The sequence below is a fragment of the Hemitrygon akajei genome, chromosome 7, assembly GCF_048418815.1.
Source record: "Hemitrygon akajei chromosome 7, sHemAka1.3, whole genome shotgun sequence".
NCBI classification, from domain to species: domain Eukaryota; kingdom Metazoa; phylum Chordata; class Chondrichthyes; order Myliobatiformes; family Dasyatidae; genus Hemitrygon; species Hemitrygon akajei.
In genome coordinates this window covers 176,015,157-176,037,340 of record NC_133130.1, presented here as the reverse complement: position 1 = coordinate 176,037,340, position 22,184 = coordinate 176,015,157, and the positions used below count along the sequence as shown (strand labels likewise).

The 22,184-nt window shown below is 40.5% G+C and overlaps 1 protein-coding gene across 8 annotated transcripts in view; it reads left to right on the top strand.

The window, feature by feature from the left end:
- The window catches only part of LOC140731201 (disabled homolog 2-interacting protein-like), a 597,104-nt gene that overhangs the window by 493,849 nt on the left and 81,071 nt on the right, over positions 1-22,184 (top strand). For all 8 annotated transcript variants that reach the window (XM_073052659.1, XM_073052661.1, XM_073052657.1 and 5 more), the window contains one exon: positions 2,578-3,132. In XM_073052659.1, the coding sequence (XP_072908760.1) occupies positions 2,578-3,132 (555 nt within the window). The remainder of the gene's footprint in view (positions 1-2,577; positions 3,133-22,184) is intronic.

The window sequence follows — 22,184 nt, the reverse complement described above, 5'->3', positions numbered from 1 at the left end:
AGCTTGGCAAATAGCTTGCCAGCGTTCCAACACCAGTTGAGGTGACATCCTCAGCGTGCAGTTGTTGGTGTTTCTCTCTGGGAGTGCTTGCGTTTATATAGATAACCCGTTCGCTTGACTCGGTCCTGATTGGCTGGCTACCCCTTCAGTTGACCTGTGAATTCTATTGGCTCTCGTTTCCTTGGCTCCTAGGGGCTCATAGATGGCATCTATTTTGATATGTTTGTTTACAGAATTATCAGAAGAGAACCGTGCATCTAAAAACTCTCATGCCTGCTTCGGTATGGAGTCATAATTCACTGTCGCTGATGTTGTGACGACGGGGAGGATACCACTTTAAGTGCGACACCACAGAGGTTCCGACACAGGGAAACACGAAGTAGGCATGAGAATTTTTTTGTAAATGGTTCTCTTCTGATAACTCCTGTGGTGAACTACATATACCTGTCTGGACTGCTCCTGTGGCTCCTCCCACAGACCCCTGTATAAAGGCGATTGAGGCCTGAGCCCGGCCTCATTCTCCAGGATGTAGTGTTGTTCATTCTTCCAGTCAATAAAAGCCGATATCTCGCTAAGTAAACGTATCAAAGTAGACACCATCTAAAATCACTAAGAGCCAAAGAAACATGAGCCAACAGAATTCAGATGTCAACTGAAGGGGTAGCCAATCAGGACCGAGTCAAGCAAATGGGTTGTGTCTATGAACACGAGCAATCCCAGAGAGAAACACCAACGACTGCGCACTGAGGATGTCACCTCGACAGGTGACGAAACGTCCGCAAGCTAATCGCCAAGCTAGGCAAACACTTCAACTTCAAACGCCTCAATCCGAGCCACCGACATTCACCAGTATCCTAAATGTTGACAGTCCCTGGGTTTCGTAGGGGTTCCTTTCCTGAGAACTGTCTTTTAGTTGGTTCCTCCGTGAGTCACGGAGTCATACAGAACAGAAATGGGCCTTTCTGCCCAGCTACTTCACGCCATCCAAGATTCTCATCCTATTTAAAGGGTTCATATCCCTCTAAATTGTTCCTAGTCAGGTGCCTATCCAAATGCCTTTTAAGTATTGTTAATATACCTACTTCAACCACTTTAGAAGCATCCACTTACGACAGTTTCATATCACTCTACCTGCTGTCATTCCATTGAATATTCACCATAACACTACCCTAATTAAACTACACTGTATCCAATGTTAATGAATATCTTGAAACATATTATTATTATTGCTAACTTGAAAAATGGCTTCAAAAATATACATGGGAGAATTAATACTGATTTCCATAAATCTTGTCACTCAACCTGGTGAGCTCCTGTACTTTGCTTCCACCCTTCTGATTTAACAGTATTCCTGCAAAGTTCTTAATGAGGGCCCCAGTCCACTACCTCAATGACGCCCAGAGCCATTTTGTTTCTAGGTCATGACCAGGCCTACCTCCCTCTCGTTTCTGAACTCATTCCCGACGATATTCAAAGCCTTTGGGCCTTGGATGCTTCTTAGGTTTACAGTAACAAGCTCGCGACTGAAATGTCATTAGCACGCAGCTGCTATGGCCATCTGCTTCAATGAAATCCAGTGAAACCAAATTAAATAAATCTGATCATTTGTGGCTTAGTAGGAGCAATATTGCCTCTGAAAGCAGTCTGCACCAGAAGCGCCTAACTGGATAACTAATCTTTCTCGGAGAAAGGCTGCCGTTTCAGTGACACTTAATGTTTCCTGAAGTTGCCTAGCAATCCATTTATTTTTGTAATGGGTGATAACTATATTTTTGATAGTCCATCTCAGGAGAGAAATTGTTCACATTTTTAAAAAATGTATTACACCAGAGGATGTGCTGATTCCATTAAGGGTTTGGGCATTAGCCCAGCAATAGTTAGGGGTTGGCCAAATGCAGGCTGCTGTCTCGCTGGTAAAAGTTCAAAGTCAAAGTAAAATTAAAATTATACTCACTTGTGATACATTTTCTTGCAGACATTGACAGGAAAATAAAATAATACCATCCAGTTTACAAAAAACTATACATAAACAAAGACTGACAAATAACTAATGTGCGAAAGAAGACAAATTGTGCAGATAAACATTTAAAAACAATCCATGAGTCATATAAAGTCCTTAAAAGTGAGTTTATATGTCGTAGAATCAGTGTTACCTGGCCCTGAGCTCAAACTGCGAAACCTGGAGGGTTGAAAAGAAAGCAAACACTGATTACTGCACAGAAATCATGCTTTAAAAATAGACTTTTATCTCTCTGCTGGGAATGAATTATACTCTTCATCCAGTTGTGTAAGTTAATGCTATTTAACCAGATGGTTAATCAAGATCTGCAAGATCTAGATGGTTCATTCTTCTTTGCAATTAGGAGTAATATCAAGAAGCAAATTACATTAATAAAAAGGGGATTTATTTTTAAGTTATCAAACTGATCATAATTGCAGCATATGATAATTTAGTAGATGCAAATTACTGATATTATATTGGTCTTAAATTGACTAAGAATAGACCCTAACAATAAGTAAATTACAATTATAGCCATGAAGGGATCCTGCACTTAATCTTTTCCTGTGTCATTTTAGGATAACAGCAGACGAGTGGAGAACTTGCTCAAACTATGGATTATCGAAGCCAAGGACCTGCCAGCCAAGAAAAAGTACTTCTGTGAACTCTGCCTCGATGACACATTGTACGCACGGACTACCTGCAAGCTGAAAACGGACAATGTTTTCTGGGGAGAGCACTTTGAATTCAGTAACCTGCCCACAGTAAAAAACATTACAGTGCACTTGTACAAAGAGACTGATAAGAAGAAAAAGAAAGATAAGAATAATTACGTGGGTCTGGTGAATATTCCTATAGCAACTGTGACGGGGCGACAGTTCCTGGAGAAATGGTATCCTGTGAGCGTGCCCAATCCCAGCAAGGGCAAATCAGCAGGTCCCATGATTCGAATCAAATCTCGCTACCAGAGCATGAGTATTCTTCCAATGGAGCTCTACAAAGAGTTTGCTGAATACATTACGAATAACTATATGCTGATGTGCACAGTGCTAGAGCCTGTGCTGAGTGTGAAGAGTAAGGAAGAGATGGCTTGTGCATTGGTACACATTCTACAAAGCACTGGGAAGGCCAAGGTAAGCTCAAAGGTTGCAAACGTTTCTGCATTTAATAAAGACACACTGCTGCTTCAGCGAGAAGAACCAATATAGAGATCGTGTTTAGTATAAAATGTGTGGCGGAGGGGTGGAGGAATATAAAAGCAAAACAAGCTTTGACAGATCGAATAACTGGAAGGTTGGAATTGAGACCTCCAATAGGGTCTACCAACCATTTGTGAAAATGTGCCAAAACATTGCTTCATTGTAACTTCAGTCCTTTCTACATATCTGCTTTATTCCATTTATTTACTAAATCAGCTTATCTCATTACATAAAGCATAGCAGCAGCCATAATTACAGGTAGTGATGGGAACAATGAGTTAATGTATTATAATGTCTTCTAAATTTAGCCCTTGGGTTTGCAGTGAATGCCACAGATATTGGTAGAAATTTGCTGCATTCTATTTAGTGTAGTGTTTTGAACCCTGTTAATGACGAGCTGTAACAAAGACCCTGGAGAATCTGGACCTCTTTCTTCAGGAGTTATCTTTAAATAAAACCAGACATCGTTAATCAAATTCTGCCTTCAGAAAATCAGCATGATCTTTGACCATCTGAGGAAAGGAGTGTTTCAAGATCCACACTTTAGACTTGGCTCAAAGATAGATAGATAGATAGATACTTTATTCATCCCCATGGGGAAATTCAACTTTTTTTCCAATGTCCCATACACTTGTTGTAGCAAAACTAATTACATACAATACTTAATACTTAATACTTAGTTCATGGTCCATTGGGGAAGCAGTGATCTTCACCCTTATTGCAGGCTTCTGAGATATTGACTACATGCAGTGGCCACTTCAAAACAATTGAGAGGTACCACCTATGCTATCTCCACAAAATCTTCCTAATCTACTGGTGGGAGAAGCATCCACTCCCAGACCAACATCCCTAGCAGTGAGATTCTAATTGCCGATAGCTCCATTGAAATCCAGAATTTGAACCCCTGTAGACAGAAGCAGTTGGTCTACATCAGGGGTTCCCAACCTGGGATTCACAGACCCCTTGCTTAATGGTATTGGCCCATGGCATTAAAAAGGTTGGAAACCCTGGTCCACCCTTTTAAGAGATTAGCAGGATTGTCAGAGGAAAATATGGATGTCCATAAAACCTGCATGAGGTAGCCTGGGGAGTAATCTCCCTCTAAAATGCAAGCTAGATTTTTTTTCCTGCCCAAGGATGGAGTGGAAGTACTCCTTAGCCGCATCCATTATTCCATGTTTGACATATATGCGCTAATTGTAGCACACCTATTCCACACTGGAGTGACCCTGAAAATCTTGTGCAAACTCTTCAGAGGGGAGTCTGAAGTGCCTGAATAGTGCATTCCTGGTGGCAGACTCATTGTGTGAAACTTCTGTCCTCATACCAAATCTTCATTAAGCCTGAACGGGGGAGCTACATTCGGGATGGCACTGAGAACCTGGGGCTCCTTCATCAAAAGCATGCAGAAGCCCAGCAGTAACAGCAGGCAGTAGGAGCCTCATTTAAAAATAAGACATCTAGCTGCTGCATCAAGTATCTCCTGCCTTGCCTGTGGCAGAATCCTCACAGGTCACCTCAGATCTCGAGTGGGAGGAGCTCATTCTCAACACTGATGGACTACCCATACAGTAGGGCAGCACGGTAGTGTAGTGGTTAGCACAAGGCTGTTTCAGTACCAGCGACCCGGGCTCAATTCTGCAGGGAGATTGTACTTTCTCCCAGTGACCATGTGGGCTTCCCCCCAGGTGCTCCAGTTTCCTCCCCAATCCAGAGATGTACCCGTTAGTAACATTACTGTTCAGATGGGTGTAATTGGGCATGCAGGCTCATTGTTACAGTGTTGTATCACTAAATAAATAAATAGTTAAGTGATCATGAACTTTTACAGCACTTCTTGAAGCTACCTGATTAAACTACTTGTCAGCGAGATAACTCAAAGAATGAAATGGGTCATATAAAAAAGAGTTGGATTTATCCACCATCAATTAAATCATTGGATTATAAAATTGCACTGATTCATGGCAGCAATATTTTCTGGAGTTTAAGTAATGCGAATGAAATGTGTTCCATTTAACAGAATTATTAATGGAGCTATTAAAAAGATTTGTTCAGGAATGGTGCCATTTTCAAGCAGGCAGATTGGTGGACAGTTTTGCTGAGATGCACAAGTCAATTTGAAAAAAGTAAATTCAGCTCCTGTGGAGGAAATTTAAGCTTTTGTGTCATCTCAGTTGTGTTAGTAATTGGTTATATTCTGAAAAGCTTCTTCCTCATTATCTGCATCACTTCATTGTTGAAAATGCGCTATCATTCAGTTGGAGATCATTAATATTGCCGATAAAGATTACTTATATTATCAGACATTGAAATTATTTACTGCACTGTTCTTTACTAAGGGGTTGCTTCATGCTTCTAGCCTAACTGTAGTCGAATTCTTAGGTTTCCAAAATATTCACTCTTTCTAACATATTTAAGTACTCTGATCTGTTCGCATCATGTGTAATTTGTGCATTGAGTTGGTGATTAGGCTACAGCCACATCCTTTGCTTAACCAGCAAATTTAACATATGTCAGAACTTTTCAGAGTAATGAGTGCATCTTCCCATTTTTATGGAAATATTCTTCATAACAGTGAAGAAATATGAACCTGTCTCATGCAGAATGATGCAAGCAACAACCTGTCACTTCTTCCCACTTCCAAATCACTGAGCAACTTCAGTGCAGTTTTGAGCCCATAATCTAAGTTTACTCTAGTGCAGGACTGAAACTATTCTGTATTGTCAGGATTGTGTTTGATGTGATGCTTGGATCTATTTTCCGGTTAGCTATGATGTATAGTTGATCTATAGTATAGGATCTGTGATTTATACGGAATGTATGATCTATAGTCTCTATAGTCATTTCTGTGAGAAGAAGTGTTCTTAACATTCATCTTACTCCAAAACATCAAAAATGGTACCTGCTCATTTATCTCATTTCCCTCTCATAGAACTAATTATTTACCTAAGTATCAACATAACTACTGCTCTCCTTCCAAACAACAGCTTACTGATTTGTTTGTATTAAGAATATAAGTGGTGGGATGCAGTTTTCAAAAAAAAGTTTTGCATAAGTGAAACAGTCAGGTTACACCTATGGGAAAAGGGTGAATAGACATGCTGTCCTTTATTTTGAAAAGAGATGGGGGAAGCTTTTAGAGATATTTAAAATAGTGAAAGGCTGTGATAAAAAGACTCTAGAAAATTTGTACAGATGTAGGGTGCTGAGGCTCCAATGCACAGGATTGTAAGGGGCTGCAGAGGGTTGGAAACTCAGTCAGCTCCATTACAGACATAGGCCTCTCCATGGTCATGGATGTCTTCATGAGGAGATGCCTCAAGAAGGTGGCATCCATCATTAAGGACCCCCACCACCATCAGGGAGGAGGTACAGGATCTTGAAAAAAAATATTAAATGGAACAGTTCCTTTCCCTCTGCCATTAGATTTCTGAACAGTCCATGAGCACTCCCGCGCTTTTCCTCTTTTCCACAATTTTTTTTGAAAGATTAAGAAATAAGAAATATAAACATGGACATTGAAACATACAGTGCATCTTTTGCATCAGTGAGGATTTGTGGGAGCTGGCGAGTGTCACCATGCTCTTGGCACCAATCTAGCACTTCTTTAACTTACTAACCCTAACCTGTGCACCTCTGGAATGTGAGAGGACTGGAAGTAATTTTTTGTCTTGCACTGAACAAAACAACAAACTTCATGACATATGCCAGTAATATTAAACTGAGTCTGATTTACAGTGATCCCATGTGGGGAAGAGCAGAGCCAGAGGTCACATGTGGTTATTCGAGAAATCAGATAGACATTTCAAAAGCAACTTTATACTCTGGGAGTGGTAAGAATATAGAATTTACTATCTCAGGGAAAGGTTGCTATAGATACCAATAATGTTATCTATGACTGAAGCAAAAATGTTCCACAGTGTTTCATATGAGTCATGTTGCATAAGAGTATCATCAAACAAGGATAATTGACATCAAAGAACAGAAAGAAAAGGTACAGATACAATCCCTGGGCAATATATATAAGGTGCTATGCTAGTGTGACACATATGTACATAACCTGGGGATTGTCGCTGTACGTCTTACAGCTCAGGGTGTTGATGTTCAGAGTACAATTCCAGAGCCGTCTGTCAGCTTGTAGTTCTCCCTGTGATTGTGCGGGTTTCCTCCATGTGCTCTGGTTTCCTCCCGCAGTCCAAAGACATACCGGTTAGTAGGGTAATAGGTAATTGTAAATTGTTCTGTGATTAGGCTAGGGTTAATTAGGTGGGCAGCCCTGGCTTTTTGGGCTGGAAGGACTGCTCCATGCTGTGTCAGTAAGTAAAGTAAAATAAAGAATAAAATGTAAGGGTCTGACCTTGAGAACCATCAGTAACATTTCTCTGAATCAGAAATATCTGTTTTTCCTCAGCTGCCAATATCATGTCACTCTACCAACACCTAATATAGTTACATCTCATCAAATTTTCCCTCTAATGCTACCCATAATTAAAACAAATGGAATATATACTCTGTCCAGAAACATTCTTTATTATTGCCATCTTGAAAAAATCTTTAAAATATTTGGGAGTGTTTCTGTAAAGCCAAATTGTCATAAGTCGGGACATTCACATATTGGCAAGCTCTTATATTAAGGCAGATAATTAAAAACTTGAAGAATGTACTTTTTTTTCCTTTAAAGAGCATCTTAAAAGGGGCAAAACAAGTAGAGAGCTGAGGAGGCTTTGGGAGGGATATCTAGGCTTAGGATCTGGTGGTTTATAGATACAGTCATCATTGGTGAAGCAGTTAAACTCAGGGACACACCAGTGGGCTAAGGGTGATAGGAAAGTGATGCCATAGAGGGATTTGAAAAGACTGGTGAGAATTTTAAAAGCAGGCTGGTCAGCAACCCCATTGTTGATATCAGGGAATGAGACTTCTCAAGCATTGGACAAGTCAAGTCTCCAGAGTGCCATGTGATGAATGACGTTTCAGGAACAAGTGATCAGAGTTGGAGAGAGGCAACTAATGTTAAAGAGGTGAAAATATGTTCTCATAACAGCTCAGCTATGAAAAGCTAAATGTAACATGGTCATTTCTGACACCATATCTGGTCTGATTTCCAACTGTTGCCAGAGGGTGGATGAAGCATGGGAAACGGTTTTGACCCGTTCAAATACTGACCCTCCAATTTCAAAGTTCAAAGTGAATTTATTTTCAAAGTACATGTATGTCACCATATCCTGCCTTGAGATTCATTTTCTTGCAGGCATTCACAGAAGAAATTTCTGTGCCAGAAATTCCTCGCTCTCAGTGGAGTTTCTTCAAGTAGGCTTAGGGCATATCCTTGAATAGTTTCTGCTCTACCCATAACTAACTGAATGTGGCTAGGCCATCTGGTGGGGATGTTAGCCTGGGGGAAGATACTGATATTGGTTTACTTGTTGGTTCAGTGAATTTGGAGGATTATGGAAATATTACTTATTTCCATAATACTCCATGGCTCTGTTACATCTCTCTAGTGCCTTGAGAGGTCTGTGAGAGGTAATCCAAGTTATAGAAGCAAGCAGGGATCATTGGAGGCTGGTAAACCATGAGTTTTGTATCAAGTCCTGATCTTCAAATGGCCTGTGTCCAGTATGTTTATTTATTTAGTGATACAGCACATGCTAGGCCCTTCTGGCCCCTTGAGTTATGCCAACCCAGCAACCCCTACAAACCCGATTTACCCTAACCTAATCACAGGACAGATTACAGTGACCAGTTAACCTACCCAGTACGTCTTCAAACTGTGGGAGGAAAACCAGAGGACCCAGAGAAAACCCACGTGTTCCACAGGAAGGACATTCAGAGACTCCTTACAGAATGGCAGCAGAATTGAACTCTGAACTCTGGAACACTCTGAGCTGTAATAGTATTGCGCTAACCGGGACACTACCAGATGTAACAATTTAGAAACGTTAGATGGATTAAGAGAGGTAAGCCTCTCTTAATCCTCCAGTGGAAGCCTCCAGTGGAATACAGGGTTGTTCTTGAGAAGTTAAATGAAGAAACGTTGGGAGAGGATTGAGTAACTGCTCGCATAAACTTGTTGCACCATATTTCTGTGCTGTACATATTGTACAGTTATCTGCATAATTATTTCAAAATTAAGTGATTCATTTGAAGAAGGGACAATGAAAGAGGAACATTATGCCTTTGAAGGTGAGTTAAACCAAGTATTGGAACTAGAGCTGCAATTTGTCTGCATTACTGCTGCTCGTTATTTTATATATAGCTGAAACAATATTTGCTATCAGTCTTTTGGAAGCATGAAGTAATGAGTGTTTACTGTGATTAGTTGGTCTCCTACCATTGGATCTACATCTAATTGCACTGCGAACACGCCGATATATCTTCATTGCAGTGAGCTATTTTGACTTAAACTACACTGGGGAAAATATGTTGCCTAATTAGAATATGTACAAAGACAACCAGTATTTAAGTGAATCACTCAATATAATTCTATATGGTAAGGTAATTACTAAATATACAGATGCACAATTTTAATAGTTTTAATTAAAGGGGAAGTTGCCTGCATTAAATTAGACATAGCTTTTCTCATGCCTGGGCACTGTTTTGTATAGTGGTGTGTTACAGAATTTCTGCAGTACTTGACCTTCCTTCATAATATTGCTGCATAACTCTGTACTCATCTTTCCCATCAATTTTTAATCAAATTCTTCCAATCTGGTTCCAGTTGGCCAGTGGCATTGAAACCCTGTTTTTAAAAATATGACTCCACCCACAACTTAATTAGCTCTTATCTTTCTTGACCTCTTCCAATTTTGAGATCAATTGTCAGCTTTGTTTAATTACTTTTTTTCTCTGTAAACTGAAGTTTGTACAATTACAGGATTATCCTTGTATCATTGCATTATCTTCCACTAAAATCACATTCCTTGAATTCTTACCATTAGACAACTATCTTCAGTCTCCTAATATTATTGTCCTGGTTGTAACATTATCAAAATGATCACCTTTCAGATATTCACAATGACATCTAACATCTCAGTCTTTGCTGTTGGCACAACAATTGTTCCTACTGACTCTCTGACATGAAAGCCTGGGTCATTCAAAGTTTGTATCAACTCCCAAAGCTATCCCTCTTTCTTCTCAACCGTATTTCCATCCGCTGACACGCGATGAGGTCAACTCTAGTTTCAGCATTAAGACAGATGTGAAATTTAGCTGTATGATCAAAGACTGGTCAATTTGTAAAACAGTATTGTTAAGGGAGGAAGTTTCCCACCTTTTCCCTCTTTGTAATTTGAATACTAATCTGGGCTGTTCTATTATGGATTGGCTGCCTCTAATCACATTTTCAGCCTAGTTTTCACATTGTCTAAGTCCCTTTAGTATGGCTCTGTACTCCATACGTAGAAAGAATAACATGCAGCCAGAGGCAGATGTAGGTCGTCAGATTCTTTGGGTTTGCTTTGTCATTCATCAAAATCATGGCTGATGATCTTCTTCAGCTCCCTTTTCTCTATCTCTGCAATATCTCTCGATTTCTGTAAATTCCAGAAACGTCTTGCCCTTTGTTTTGGTTTAACCCTGACTCAGCCTCTACAGTATTCTTGTGTAGAAACTTCTATAGATTCACTACGGAGAAAAGAATAATTACCTATTTAGGCTACATCCACACTAGACTGGATAATTTTGAAAACGCCAGTTTCACGTAAAAACAATAGGCGTCCACACTATGCGTTTTTGAAAATATCTCTATCCACATTGAAACTGAGATTTCGGCAAATCTCCTTTTCCTGCGCATGCACAGCACACATCTACCAAAAACAAGCGACATGTTTGGTGTTGAATCTCGCCATAAAAGTGCGCGTTTGTGTAGTTACAGACTAGAAAAACTTAAAATGATGGACAGCTGTTGGCTTTCGTGCAGGAGAACTTAAAACTAAAAAAAAACAAATACTGGAGCGTATGGAGGCAACCGACAGGAAGTTCACAGACAGATTGACCCGGCTGACGACGAACATTGAAAAACTGACTGACTCTGTTGCATTAATAAAGCACCTTGTTAAATGTATAAAACACGTCTGCATCAGTGTTATCTTGTATTTCCATACAATGTTACATTAGGCTGTTACATATCTAATGTCAGAGAAGTACTTGCATGAATAGGTAAACCACCTTCATACGAGAAAGGACAGAAAACAGGGCAAAGTGAGTATACTTATTTATTCAGTCAGTTATGGGTCAAAGTCTTTGGTGAGTACATTTTTAACTCTTCTGGCTTCAGTCTCATTGCCGTCTGTTCTAAAATTGTTAGGTTGCGTCAAGAAAACAATGAAATAGCGCGCTGCCATCTGACAGCGTTTTCAAAAGTCTCCGGTTATCCCGTCCACACTGATCTGCCCGAGCAGCGTTTTCAAAAATATCCACCCCGGAAAGCATTTCTGAAAAGCTGCAGTTTCGGGGGGACGAAAATGCCTTTTTAGTGTGGACGGAGGGTAAAAACGAAGAGAAAAAGCTTCGGTTACAGATTTATCTGGCGTAGTGTGGATGTAGCCTTAGAGATACAGTGTGGAATAGGCCCTACAAGCCACGCTGCCCAGCAATCCTTGATGATTCTCAATTAATCCTCACCAGAACAATTTACAATGTTTACCTACTAACCACTATGTCTTAGGACTGTGGGAGGAAACCGGAGCACCCGGAGCATTCCACAGGGAGGACATGCAGACTCCTTACAAAGGCTGAGAGAGTGCTGGAATTGAATTGTGAACTGTGAACTCTGACACCTCAGCCTCTAATACCGTCTCGCTAACCACTACATGGCGCCCAGTATAAGCGGTAGGCCATGACCCCTTGCTTGTCGGTTCCTCTTAAATCTTTATCTATCAAACCCAGTGTGAATTTTATAATTTCTCATTTTACTAAACTAGAAAATAAGGCTAGGTTAACTCAATCGTTCATCATACAGTAAGCTCAACATCGCAGGAACCAACCACCCTATTGATCCTTCATTGCACTTCTCTACGGTAAAAACATCCTTTTTTGAATAGGAAACCAAACCTCTATGCAGTATGCCACGTGTGATCTCACAAAGATGACTTATAACTTCAGTAACACATTCTTCTTACTCTCTATTTACATATACATTTATCTTGATTATTGAATCTGTATGTTAGCTTTCAGTGGCGTGAGTCCTAGGGTTTCTAGATCCCTTTGGACATCAACATTTCCCATCCCAGTCTCTCATCATTTAAAAAGTACTTTTTCTTCTGTTTGTGCACCAGAGAGGACAGTCTCACTTTTCTGTACATTATATTCTTTCTTCTATGTTCTCCCCCTGCTCACATTGCTTATTTTGATCCCGTTGAAGCCCCATTACATCCTCCACCTTACCTATAGCTGTACCTTGATTTGTGTCATTAGCAGACTTGGAAATATGACACTTGGTCTCAAGCATCAGTGGTTGTCCACCCATCCTGCATTCTGAGAAAGACCCGTTTATAATCAGTGTTTGCAGCCAGTTTCAATCCATGCAGTATGTACCTCAATTCCACATGCTATAATCTTGTTCACCAATACCTGTGTTGGAAAATACAAATATACCTATCTACTGGTTCTTACTTAAATATTCTATTTGTCACATCATCGGGAAGCATCCCTAACTGGTAATAATTCCCCTTCTCTAAATCCATGCCACACTGCTCACTTCTATCAGCACATTCAAAATGCTGGAGGAACTCAGCAGTCCAGGCAGCAACTATGGAAAAGGGTAAACAGTCGACATTTTGGGCTGAGACCCTGTATCAGGACTTGTCATCATCATTCCGTAGACGCTGCCTGACCTGCCGAGTTCCTCCAGCATTTTGTGTGTGTTGCTTTGGTTTCCAGCATCTGCAGATTTTCTCTTGTCTGCTCATTCTTATAGTTGTTTTCTAGATAATATGTCTTCATTATGAATTCCAGTATTTTCCGTACTACTGATGTAAACCTAACAGGCCAATAGGTTTCTTTTCTCTCTCCCTCTTTAAAATAGTGACTCACTAAACTCTCAGACCCATCGCATCATCTATAGAATTTTGAAAAATGAGAACTACGTCTGTGTCAAACAGTGGGAACCCATCTGTATTAACCCTATCATCTCCCTTAACCTCCTCTACACCAAGGAAAATGGGCCTAGTTTCTCCAGTCTCTCCTCAAATGGAGTGCACCATCCCATGTAACATCCTAGTAGATTTGCTCTGCACCTTCTTCAGCACCCTCACTTCTTTCCTATGTTGTACAGCTCTGATTAAGTTTCCAAGCACATGGCTTCCTCTTTTATTTCCCATTTCCACCTCTCTACCAGACCCCTGATCTTCAAAACTGCATGGATTATATTCAATCAGCTTCAAATTATGTATTGTAGTTGCTCTAAAACAACACTTCCCTTAAACATCACTCAAAAACTTCCCTCCTCTTAATATATTTGAACCATATTTTTTTGCCAGCGTGACAGAACACAATCTTACTGGACAGAAAATGAAGATATTAACATATTTAAAATGCTGAAAGATTTCAATATATTCCAGGGTAAATATAAAGGAAATTTCAAGCTACTCAAAGTAAACCTTTTCAAATAGTTTGGGTACATATAGAAATTTACTACGTCTGAGAAATTAGGTTGCATTGTTCAAAGAAGTGTTCACTATTGGTTAAATCCAGACTACATTTTCCTAGCACTGGGAAATCTCTACAATGCCCAGGAAACATCTTGTAATTATAGCGTGTAAGCTATTATTTACAAGATGTTTCCTGGACGTGCTCCCAGCCCAGCATTGTGAATCTGACCCTAGTAGACCCCTTGATGTTTTTTTTAACCTAAATGCTCTCCTTTGTTCTCATATTTTCTGTTTCTTTCTCCTTCCCCACTGAATTCACTCTTAATATGGGGACAGCGTTGTGGTATAGTTTATAGAGGTACTACCTCAATGCCTGTCACCTGGCCAAGGGTGCTGTTTGGGCAGAGTTCACATGTTTCCTCTGGGTGCTCTGATTTCCACCCACATCCCAAAGGTGTGTTGATTAGTAAGATAATTGGCCAGTGTAAGTTGTTTCTAGTGTGTAATTGAGGGGTAGAATCTACAGATTAGTTGATAGAAATGTGGAGAGAATAAAGAGGATTACGGTGAAAATCAGTGTTTTTAAAAAGAGCCATTAGTTGGTGGCAGAGATTCAGTGGGCCAAAGTGCCTGTCCCTGTGCTGTGTGCCTGACAGCAATCTCTCATTCATCCAATTCTCCTTAACCTCTCAACTACTGATCCAAAACACAAGAGCTGCTGAAAAGAGGTACCTCTTTTTTCAATTATTCTCACTGCAACTTGCAGCTTGTAATTCCCCTTCAAGCAGCGTACTTTTGAACTGGCCTAATGATCTACAGATTTCACAATCTTCTGAAGGACTCAGCAGACACAGTAGCACTTAAGCAAGCAGGTATGGCACCTTTAGCTGTATGAAGGTTCATCACCATGGCCAGAAGTGAAGTAGGAGGGGGAGGTACTCCAAGCCATGCTGAAACACAGAGGAGTGAGACCCCTTCAACCCAGAATCTGATTAGTAAATGTTCAGTTGCTGAAGAAGGGGATTGAGGACCTAAGGGCAAGATTGCTATATTGAAGGAAAATGAGAAATTGTTATGTTCTGGGTTTTACCGAGACATGGCTTGCTTAAAGCATGACCAGACCCAAAGGCTTCTTGATACACAGTGTGGACCAAACTGCTGATTTGGAAAAAGTAAAATGTGGGGGTGGGTGTTTCATGATAAACTCTTAGAGGTGCTCCAATGTGGCAGTTTTGTCGTACTCACATTTCCCCGACCTGGAATACAAGTGCGGATCATTCTATTTACCAAAGGAGTTCTCCGTGATCCTGACCACACCCCTGCTCCACTCAGTTTACACCTATGACTGTATGGCTAAGCACAGCTCCAGTGTCATATTTAAGCTTGCTGACGACAACACTGTCTAGGCCGAATCAAAAGTGGTGATGAATCAGCAATATAGGAGGGAGATTGAAAATCTGAGTGGTGCCACAACAACAGCCTCTTACTCAACGTCAGCAAAACCAAGGAGCTGATTTTTGACTTCAGGAGGAGGAAACTGAAGGTCCATGAGCTAGTCCTTGTCAGGGGGATGAATGGTGGAGAGGATCAATGACTTTAAATTCCTCTGTTATCATTTCAGAGGACCTGTCCTGAGCTCAGCACATAAGTGCAATTACATAGGAACCGTGGCAGCACCTTTACTTTCTTAGAAGTTTGAAAAGATTTGGCATGGCATCTAATACTTTGACAAATTTCTATAGATGTATGGTGGAGAGTATATTGACTGGTTGAATCACAGCCTGATATGGAAACACTAATGCCCTTGAACAGAAAAGTGTACGTAACATAATGAATACAGCCCAGTCCATCACAGGTAAAGCGCTCCCCACCATTGAGCACAGCTACATGGAACACAGCACAGGAAAGCAGCACCCATCATCAGGGACCCCCACCACCCAGGTCATGCTTTCATTTTGCTGCTGCCGTCAGGAGGGTGGTAAATGATCCTCAGGGACTCTCACCACCAATTACCTTAAAATTATGCCCTCTCATAGTAGCTATTGCCACCTGGGAAAAAGGAGCTAGCTGTCTGCTCTATCTATGCCTCTTATTATTTTATACACCTCTAAAAAATCACCTCTCATCCTCACACAAACAAGAGAAAATCTGCAGATGCTGAAAATCGAAGCAACACACACAAAATGCTGAAGGAACTCAGCAGGCCAGGCAGCATCAATGGAAAAGAATATTGTTGATGTTTCAAGCTGAGACCCTCTTATCTTATTTATACACCTCTATCAAGTCAAAGGGAAAAGTCTTAACTCGCTCAACCTTTCCTCATAAAACACGTTCTCTAATCCAAGCAGCATTTTGGAAAATCTTCTCTGCCGGCTAGACAGTGATTAACAGTAGAAGCACTAATCCTTTCATCAAGCATTTTTTTTCCCTTTTATTGAACTTTTTATCTATTCTTAACCGAAGATGTATGACTTTGTGCATTTTCAGCATGGCATTGATTGAACTGCCCATTATGAAGCTGGTGATAGGTAACAATTAGTGATTGGCAGTTGGATGACTATTTTTACTGAATCAGAATCAGCTTTATTGTCACCGGCATGTGTTGTGAAATTTGTTAGCTTAGCAGCAGCAGTTCAGTACATACATAATATAGAAGAAGAAAAAAAATAAAATAATAATTAATAAATTACGGTATATGTATATTGGATAGATTAAAAATCATGCAAAAAGCAGAAATAACATATATTTTTAAAAAGTGAGGTCATGTTCACGGGTTCAATGTCCATTTAGGAATCAGATGGCGGAGGGGAAGAAGCTGTTCCTGAATCACTGAGTATGTGCCTTCAGGCTTCTGTACCTCCTACCTGATGGTAACAGTGAGAAAAGGGCATGCTCTGGGTGCTGGAGGTCCTTAATAATGGACTCTGCCTTTCTAAGACACCGCTCCCTGAAGATGTCCTGGGTGCTTTGTAGGTGAGTACCCAAGATGGAGCCAACTAAATTTACAACCCTCTGCAGCTTCTTTTGGTCCTGTGCAGTCGCCCCTCCATACCAGACAGGGATGCAGCCTGTCAGAATGCTTTCCGCAGTACATCTATAGAAATTTCTAGGTATTTGTTGACATACCCACTCTCTTCAAACTTCTAATGAAGTATAGTGCTGTCTAGCCTTCTTTATACCTGCATCGATATGTTGGGACCAGGTTAGGTCCTCAGAGATCTTGACACCCAGGAACTTGAAACTGTTCACTCTCTCCACTTCTGATCCCTCTGTGAGGATTGGTATGTGTTCCTTCATCTTGCCCTTCCTGAAATCCACAGTCAGCGCTTTCGTCTTACAGATGTGTGCCAGGTTGTTGCTGTGGCACCACTCCACTAGTTAGCATATCTCACTCCTGTACGCCCTCTCGTCACCACCTGAGATTCTACCAACAATGTAGATTCTACCGCATGTAACCCCCTGAGTCGCCTCAGGCTCGCTCAGCTCGTTCTCGTCTAGGGGGAGCAGCCTTCGGCCCCGCCAAACTGGGTAATCAGCTGGTGTGGATGCTGTGTGATGTCCCCGCCTCGCCAAAGAACAAACACCATATGCGATTAAATGATTACAGTTTATAAAGATTACTATAACTAAGTAATTAATAACGATACAGTATACATGAAGGAAAAGGAAATAAAGAAAAGGCGCCAAACTTATCAAAGTCCAAACCACTTTGTGCACAACCGTTGGAGCTCATTTACTGAAGTCTTCTGGCCACCATTCGATCCCCTCCGAACTCCTCGACTCGCAGCTCAGGACCGCCCGAAGTGGTCAACCCAGCACATCTATCATCGTCTCCTCTCCTCAGGGTACCTCCCGGCCTTGGACCCCCACTTGGGGTCCGTTCCTCGCTCAGTTTACAGCATCACGTCCTTCCTCTCTCAGCCCCTCGTGCCGAACTCCCCAAAAGCCCGCCAACAAAAGCCTACAGACTCAGAAGAAAGAACAATATTAATCCCAATTGGTTTACAAAGGAATACAATTCTTGTTATCAGTAAATTTTAACCCAAACAAGCTTTCAGCACTCCCTCGCAACAAAGAAGCATTCCTACTTTTAACAAAGAAGCCATTTTGTTTACATACACAGTAACAAAGAAAAAGAAGAAACCCCCTTTACACGCAAATGTATAGATGGTATTGGAGCTATGCCTAACCAGACAGCCAACACCTTTTCTGCTAAATCTTGAATGAAATTGTCTCCCGCCTGCTCTATATACTGAGGGTAGCTCAATTTTCCAATATTTGGGATACTTTATATTAAGTATATTTTTGATTTATCATGGAATAGGAATTTCCTTACAAATATGTTATTTTTACCTGCTTCAACCAGGCCTTTGACAGGAAGTGACCTTTAAACTCTTTGCATCGAAGGAACAGGTTACATGATTCAAGAAGAGTTAATAAGGGAGTATAGAGATGCTGTACAGAACTGGAAGAAATTCATGATTAACAGTAATCATATATGGACTATTCATTTTTAGTTATTTTAGTTATTTAGAGATACAGGGTGGAACAGGTCCTACCAGCCCAATGAGCCACATTGTCCAGCAACCCACTGACTTAACCCTACCCTAATCACAGGACAATTTACAATGATCAATTACCTTACTAACTGGTGTGTCTTTGGACAGTGGGACGAAACTGGAACACCCGGATGAAACTCATGCAAAGAACATACAGACGTCCTTACAGAGGACACTAGAATTGAACTCTGAACTCCGACACCCTGAGCTATAATAGCATCATGTGTCATGTTATCAGAAATTGTCGTGCCAGTTTTGCGGTGTCTATTACAGAAATGTCCGGCTCTATAACAGTTACCAGATTTTTTTATTTGCAGCAAATATTTCAGAACTGCTCAGACTGCATCATGGAATCAAAGCTCTTTAACTATAACCATATCCTTCAAACCCATGGAACCTTTATATCCTAGCTCAAGAGGTTTAAAAACAGCATTAGGTGTTTTATGCTGAATGTGGCAATTTGAATGAGTGCGTTAGTCTGCGATAAAGCTCTGGGCAAGCCCTCGGCTACTGCAACAACAAATTATCTAGACCTCTTTATGCTGTTGCCAAGCACAAGGGACAATTAGAAGAGACGTATGTCCTCATTATGGCAACAGCATTCTACTATCCCAACGCCTAATGTGAGTTTTTTGTTAAATTGCTGTAGGGTCTATTCCTGATTGCTTGAAGGTTAATGGAGTATTGTTAGCCTAGTAAGAAGAACATGGAGGTACAGTATTTTTTTTGCAGCTGAAACAATGTAGAACAGCCTGGGATATTCTGCGCAGTGATTTGACACCAGGCAAGTAGTCCGTCACAGCACTTTTGTTGGTGGTACGGGCAGAACTGAATCATTCACCTTAAACAGCACTCCCTTCAAATACTGCTACTCCCCGTTGCAACTGTTGGTGTTAGTTCGAGTGCGATCACGGTTCAGTTCTTGCATTTTTTATAATGTTGTGAGGAAAACTTAACCATTTACTTCACAAGCCACTTGAAAGTGGGTGTCTAATCCAGGGAAAGTGTCCTAAAGTAATGGGCCAGTTCATCTGTGGATCGTGTATCACATGATCCAGGAGCTGAGATCGTGCTAGAGTTAGAGGACTATTGAAAACAAGAGAAACAACAATCTAAGTGAGTTTCCATGATTTCTGATTATAGAACCTTCAGAGAAGCACAGTGACAGTTACAATATTAGAACATTTTGAAAGCATTCTGAACAAAATTTGATTACCATGGTGATACAAAAAAGGGAAAAAAAATTGCCAATGCTGGAAATTTGATATAAAATCAAGTGCTGGAAACACTAGCAGGTCGGGCAGTATAGACGGAGAAAAGCAGTTGATGTTACTCACTGGGATTAAGAAGGAAGACATTTGTCTAATGCCAGCTCCCAGCAGAACAATCCTGTCAGGTCATTTCCTCCCTCATTTCCTTCTAGGCCTGCAACCTAGCCTCCCCCACTTGTCCATGAACTCCTCTTTGATCCTCCTTGTAATTAACCTGACACTCAGTGCCCCACACGACTTTGGAATGTGGGTGGAAACTGGAGTGCAGGTAGAAATTCTGAACTGATGGCACTGTGGTCGACAGCACATTTCACAACATGTCTCGATATATGTGTGACAAATAAAGCTCATCTTTATCATGTTTGGGATTGAACTCTGGCTGTGAAGCAGCCGTGCTGTTGTCTCCCTCCCATTAACCTGCTTCATGGAGGTCTCAAGATGACACTTATGGAGTGAAACTGTTTTAGGCTTTGCTCCAATCCTTTTACTTTTTTTCTACCTACAAGCACCCCCTAATTGACCTGTTTATACCTATTCTGAAGGGGTTCATCCTTATGAAATCTTTTTCAACTGTTTGAATCATTTTCAACTCTTTGAAATGTCTAAAGGAATCGAAACAGACGAAAGAACCGTTAACTTTGGAAGCAATTGCAAAAGTTATGGACGAGAGACTTGAAAAACTGGAGAATAAATTAACCTCAAAGCTTTCTACGTTCGATGAAATTTTAAAGACAGTGGATGCTACTATGCTGAGCTAAGAGACTGGGGTCAAACCCTTTTCCCCAGCATCTTCCTGTGTTCAATGCGTACCCAAATCAGCAATTAGCACTTTCCTGCTTTTCTCCTGAGCAAAATCAGCCCCTGCAGTTCCCTGGTGTTCTCGGTAACACGCCTATCCTTTATTCTCAATTACACACTTGACATTTGGAATATTTCCATTATTTTACCCCACACAAAACTGGAGAACCTCTTCAATGTAAATTAATATTACAGTTAATGTGAAACTGCAGGCGCAAATTTAAATCGCCATATTTAGTCATTATCTGATGTACAAATGCGAACTGAAAATTAACAAACAAGCCATCATTCAATGCTACAGACTTTAAATTGTGCGTTCACATTTCCAGTACTGATATTATTCCATATTCTGTGAACAGATTGTTAATTTGCTTAAATGCTTTCCTTTTAGAGACCAGCATTTATCTGTTCAAACTGAGACCGTGCACTAATAGAGTATTTAGCTTCACTGGGAGAAGGACTTAGTGCATTGTGGCCCTCTCTTAATGCTATTGTTCACCAAGGTTCTTTGTTAATGGTTTCAGTTATAGTTCCTCATTCAACTATATAGTGGCAAAATATAGTGGCATTTCCTTTTACTAATGTTAGTCTGACCTTTTATGTAGCAAAGATTCTGCTGAACCTTAACCAGACTGATAATGTTCATGGGTGAGCTTTAACCAATTTAATGTTTGTTAATGGATGCTTTGTATCCACAGATATATATTTTGGGGGGACTCGGAGATGGGATGTCACCTTATCCAAGGTCATCTAATTCAGCAGAATCCAGAAACGGAAGCTCAAACTTCCTACCAGTGACTGAAAGAAACTTGCTAATTTTAGAGCAAGTTCCCAACCTGGGGTCAATGGACCCCTCAGAAAATGACAGGGGTTCATGGCATCAAAAGAGGTTGAGTGGAAGGATGATACACACACAATTACATTCAGAAGTTTAGAACAGAGAGCAAGAGAGAAATACCTTGTAAAGAAAGCTGTTGAATTCATTTTCATTGCGATTCTGGCAGAGTTTGTCATTATTTGATTGGATTAGATATGTTGAGGCAGAATGATAAAAATGATTAAGGCAATTACTTTGTGAATAGTCTTAACAAACTGTCTAAACATCTTGCTTTTATATTGAAATTTCAGTGTATTTCTGTGTACCCTTAAAGATTCCAAAGGGTCTTTTTAGGATTGATGCCATGAGGAGAATACTCAAGAATGGTGGGGGTCTTGGACTCAAATAAAGAGACTGACCACAAGTCTGAGTTGAGATTATTCCAGAGATCATGATCGTTGGGGTATCTGTATCCTGAGGGGCTAAATGGCACAGAATCATTACACAAATGACTGAGAGATTTTTCAACTGTAGCACAGTCAAAGTCACAGAAAAGGGAGCCTGAAGCCAAGAACTAGATTGCCTGCTTTTTGGGAACACCTAAACAGACACTGCGGACCCACTCACATCTGTTGTTCTTACTAAATTTCTGATAGAATTAATAGCAAAGTTGTACAGAAATTAAAATCTGAATTGAGTAGGTCAAAATACTTTAGTAGTCAACATAGGCCGTGAATTTGTAAGAAAATCAAGCAACTACAGATGTTGAAAATCAAATGAAATCAGTGAATGCTAGAAATATTCAACAGATCAGGCAGCATCAGGAGAAGGAGCTGCAGTTAACTCTTCCCATTAAGCCATTCAGACTCATTCTATCGAAGATGTTTCTTTTGCAACACACAAAATGCTGGAGGAATTCAGCAGGTCAGGCAGCATCTGTGGAAATAAG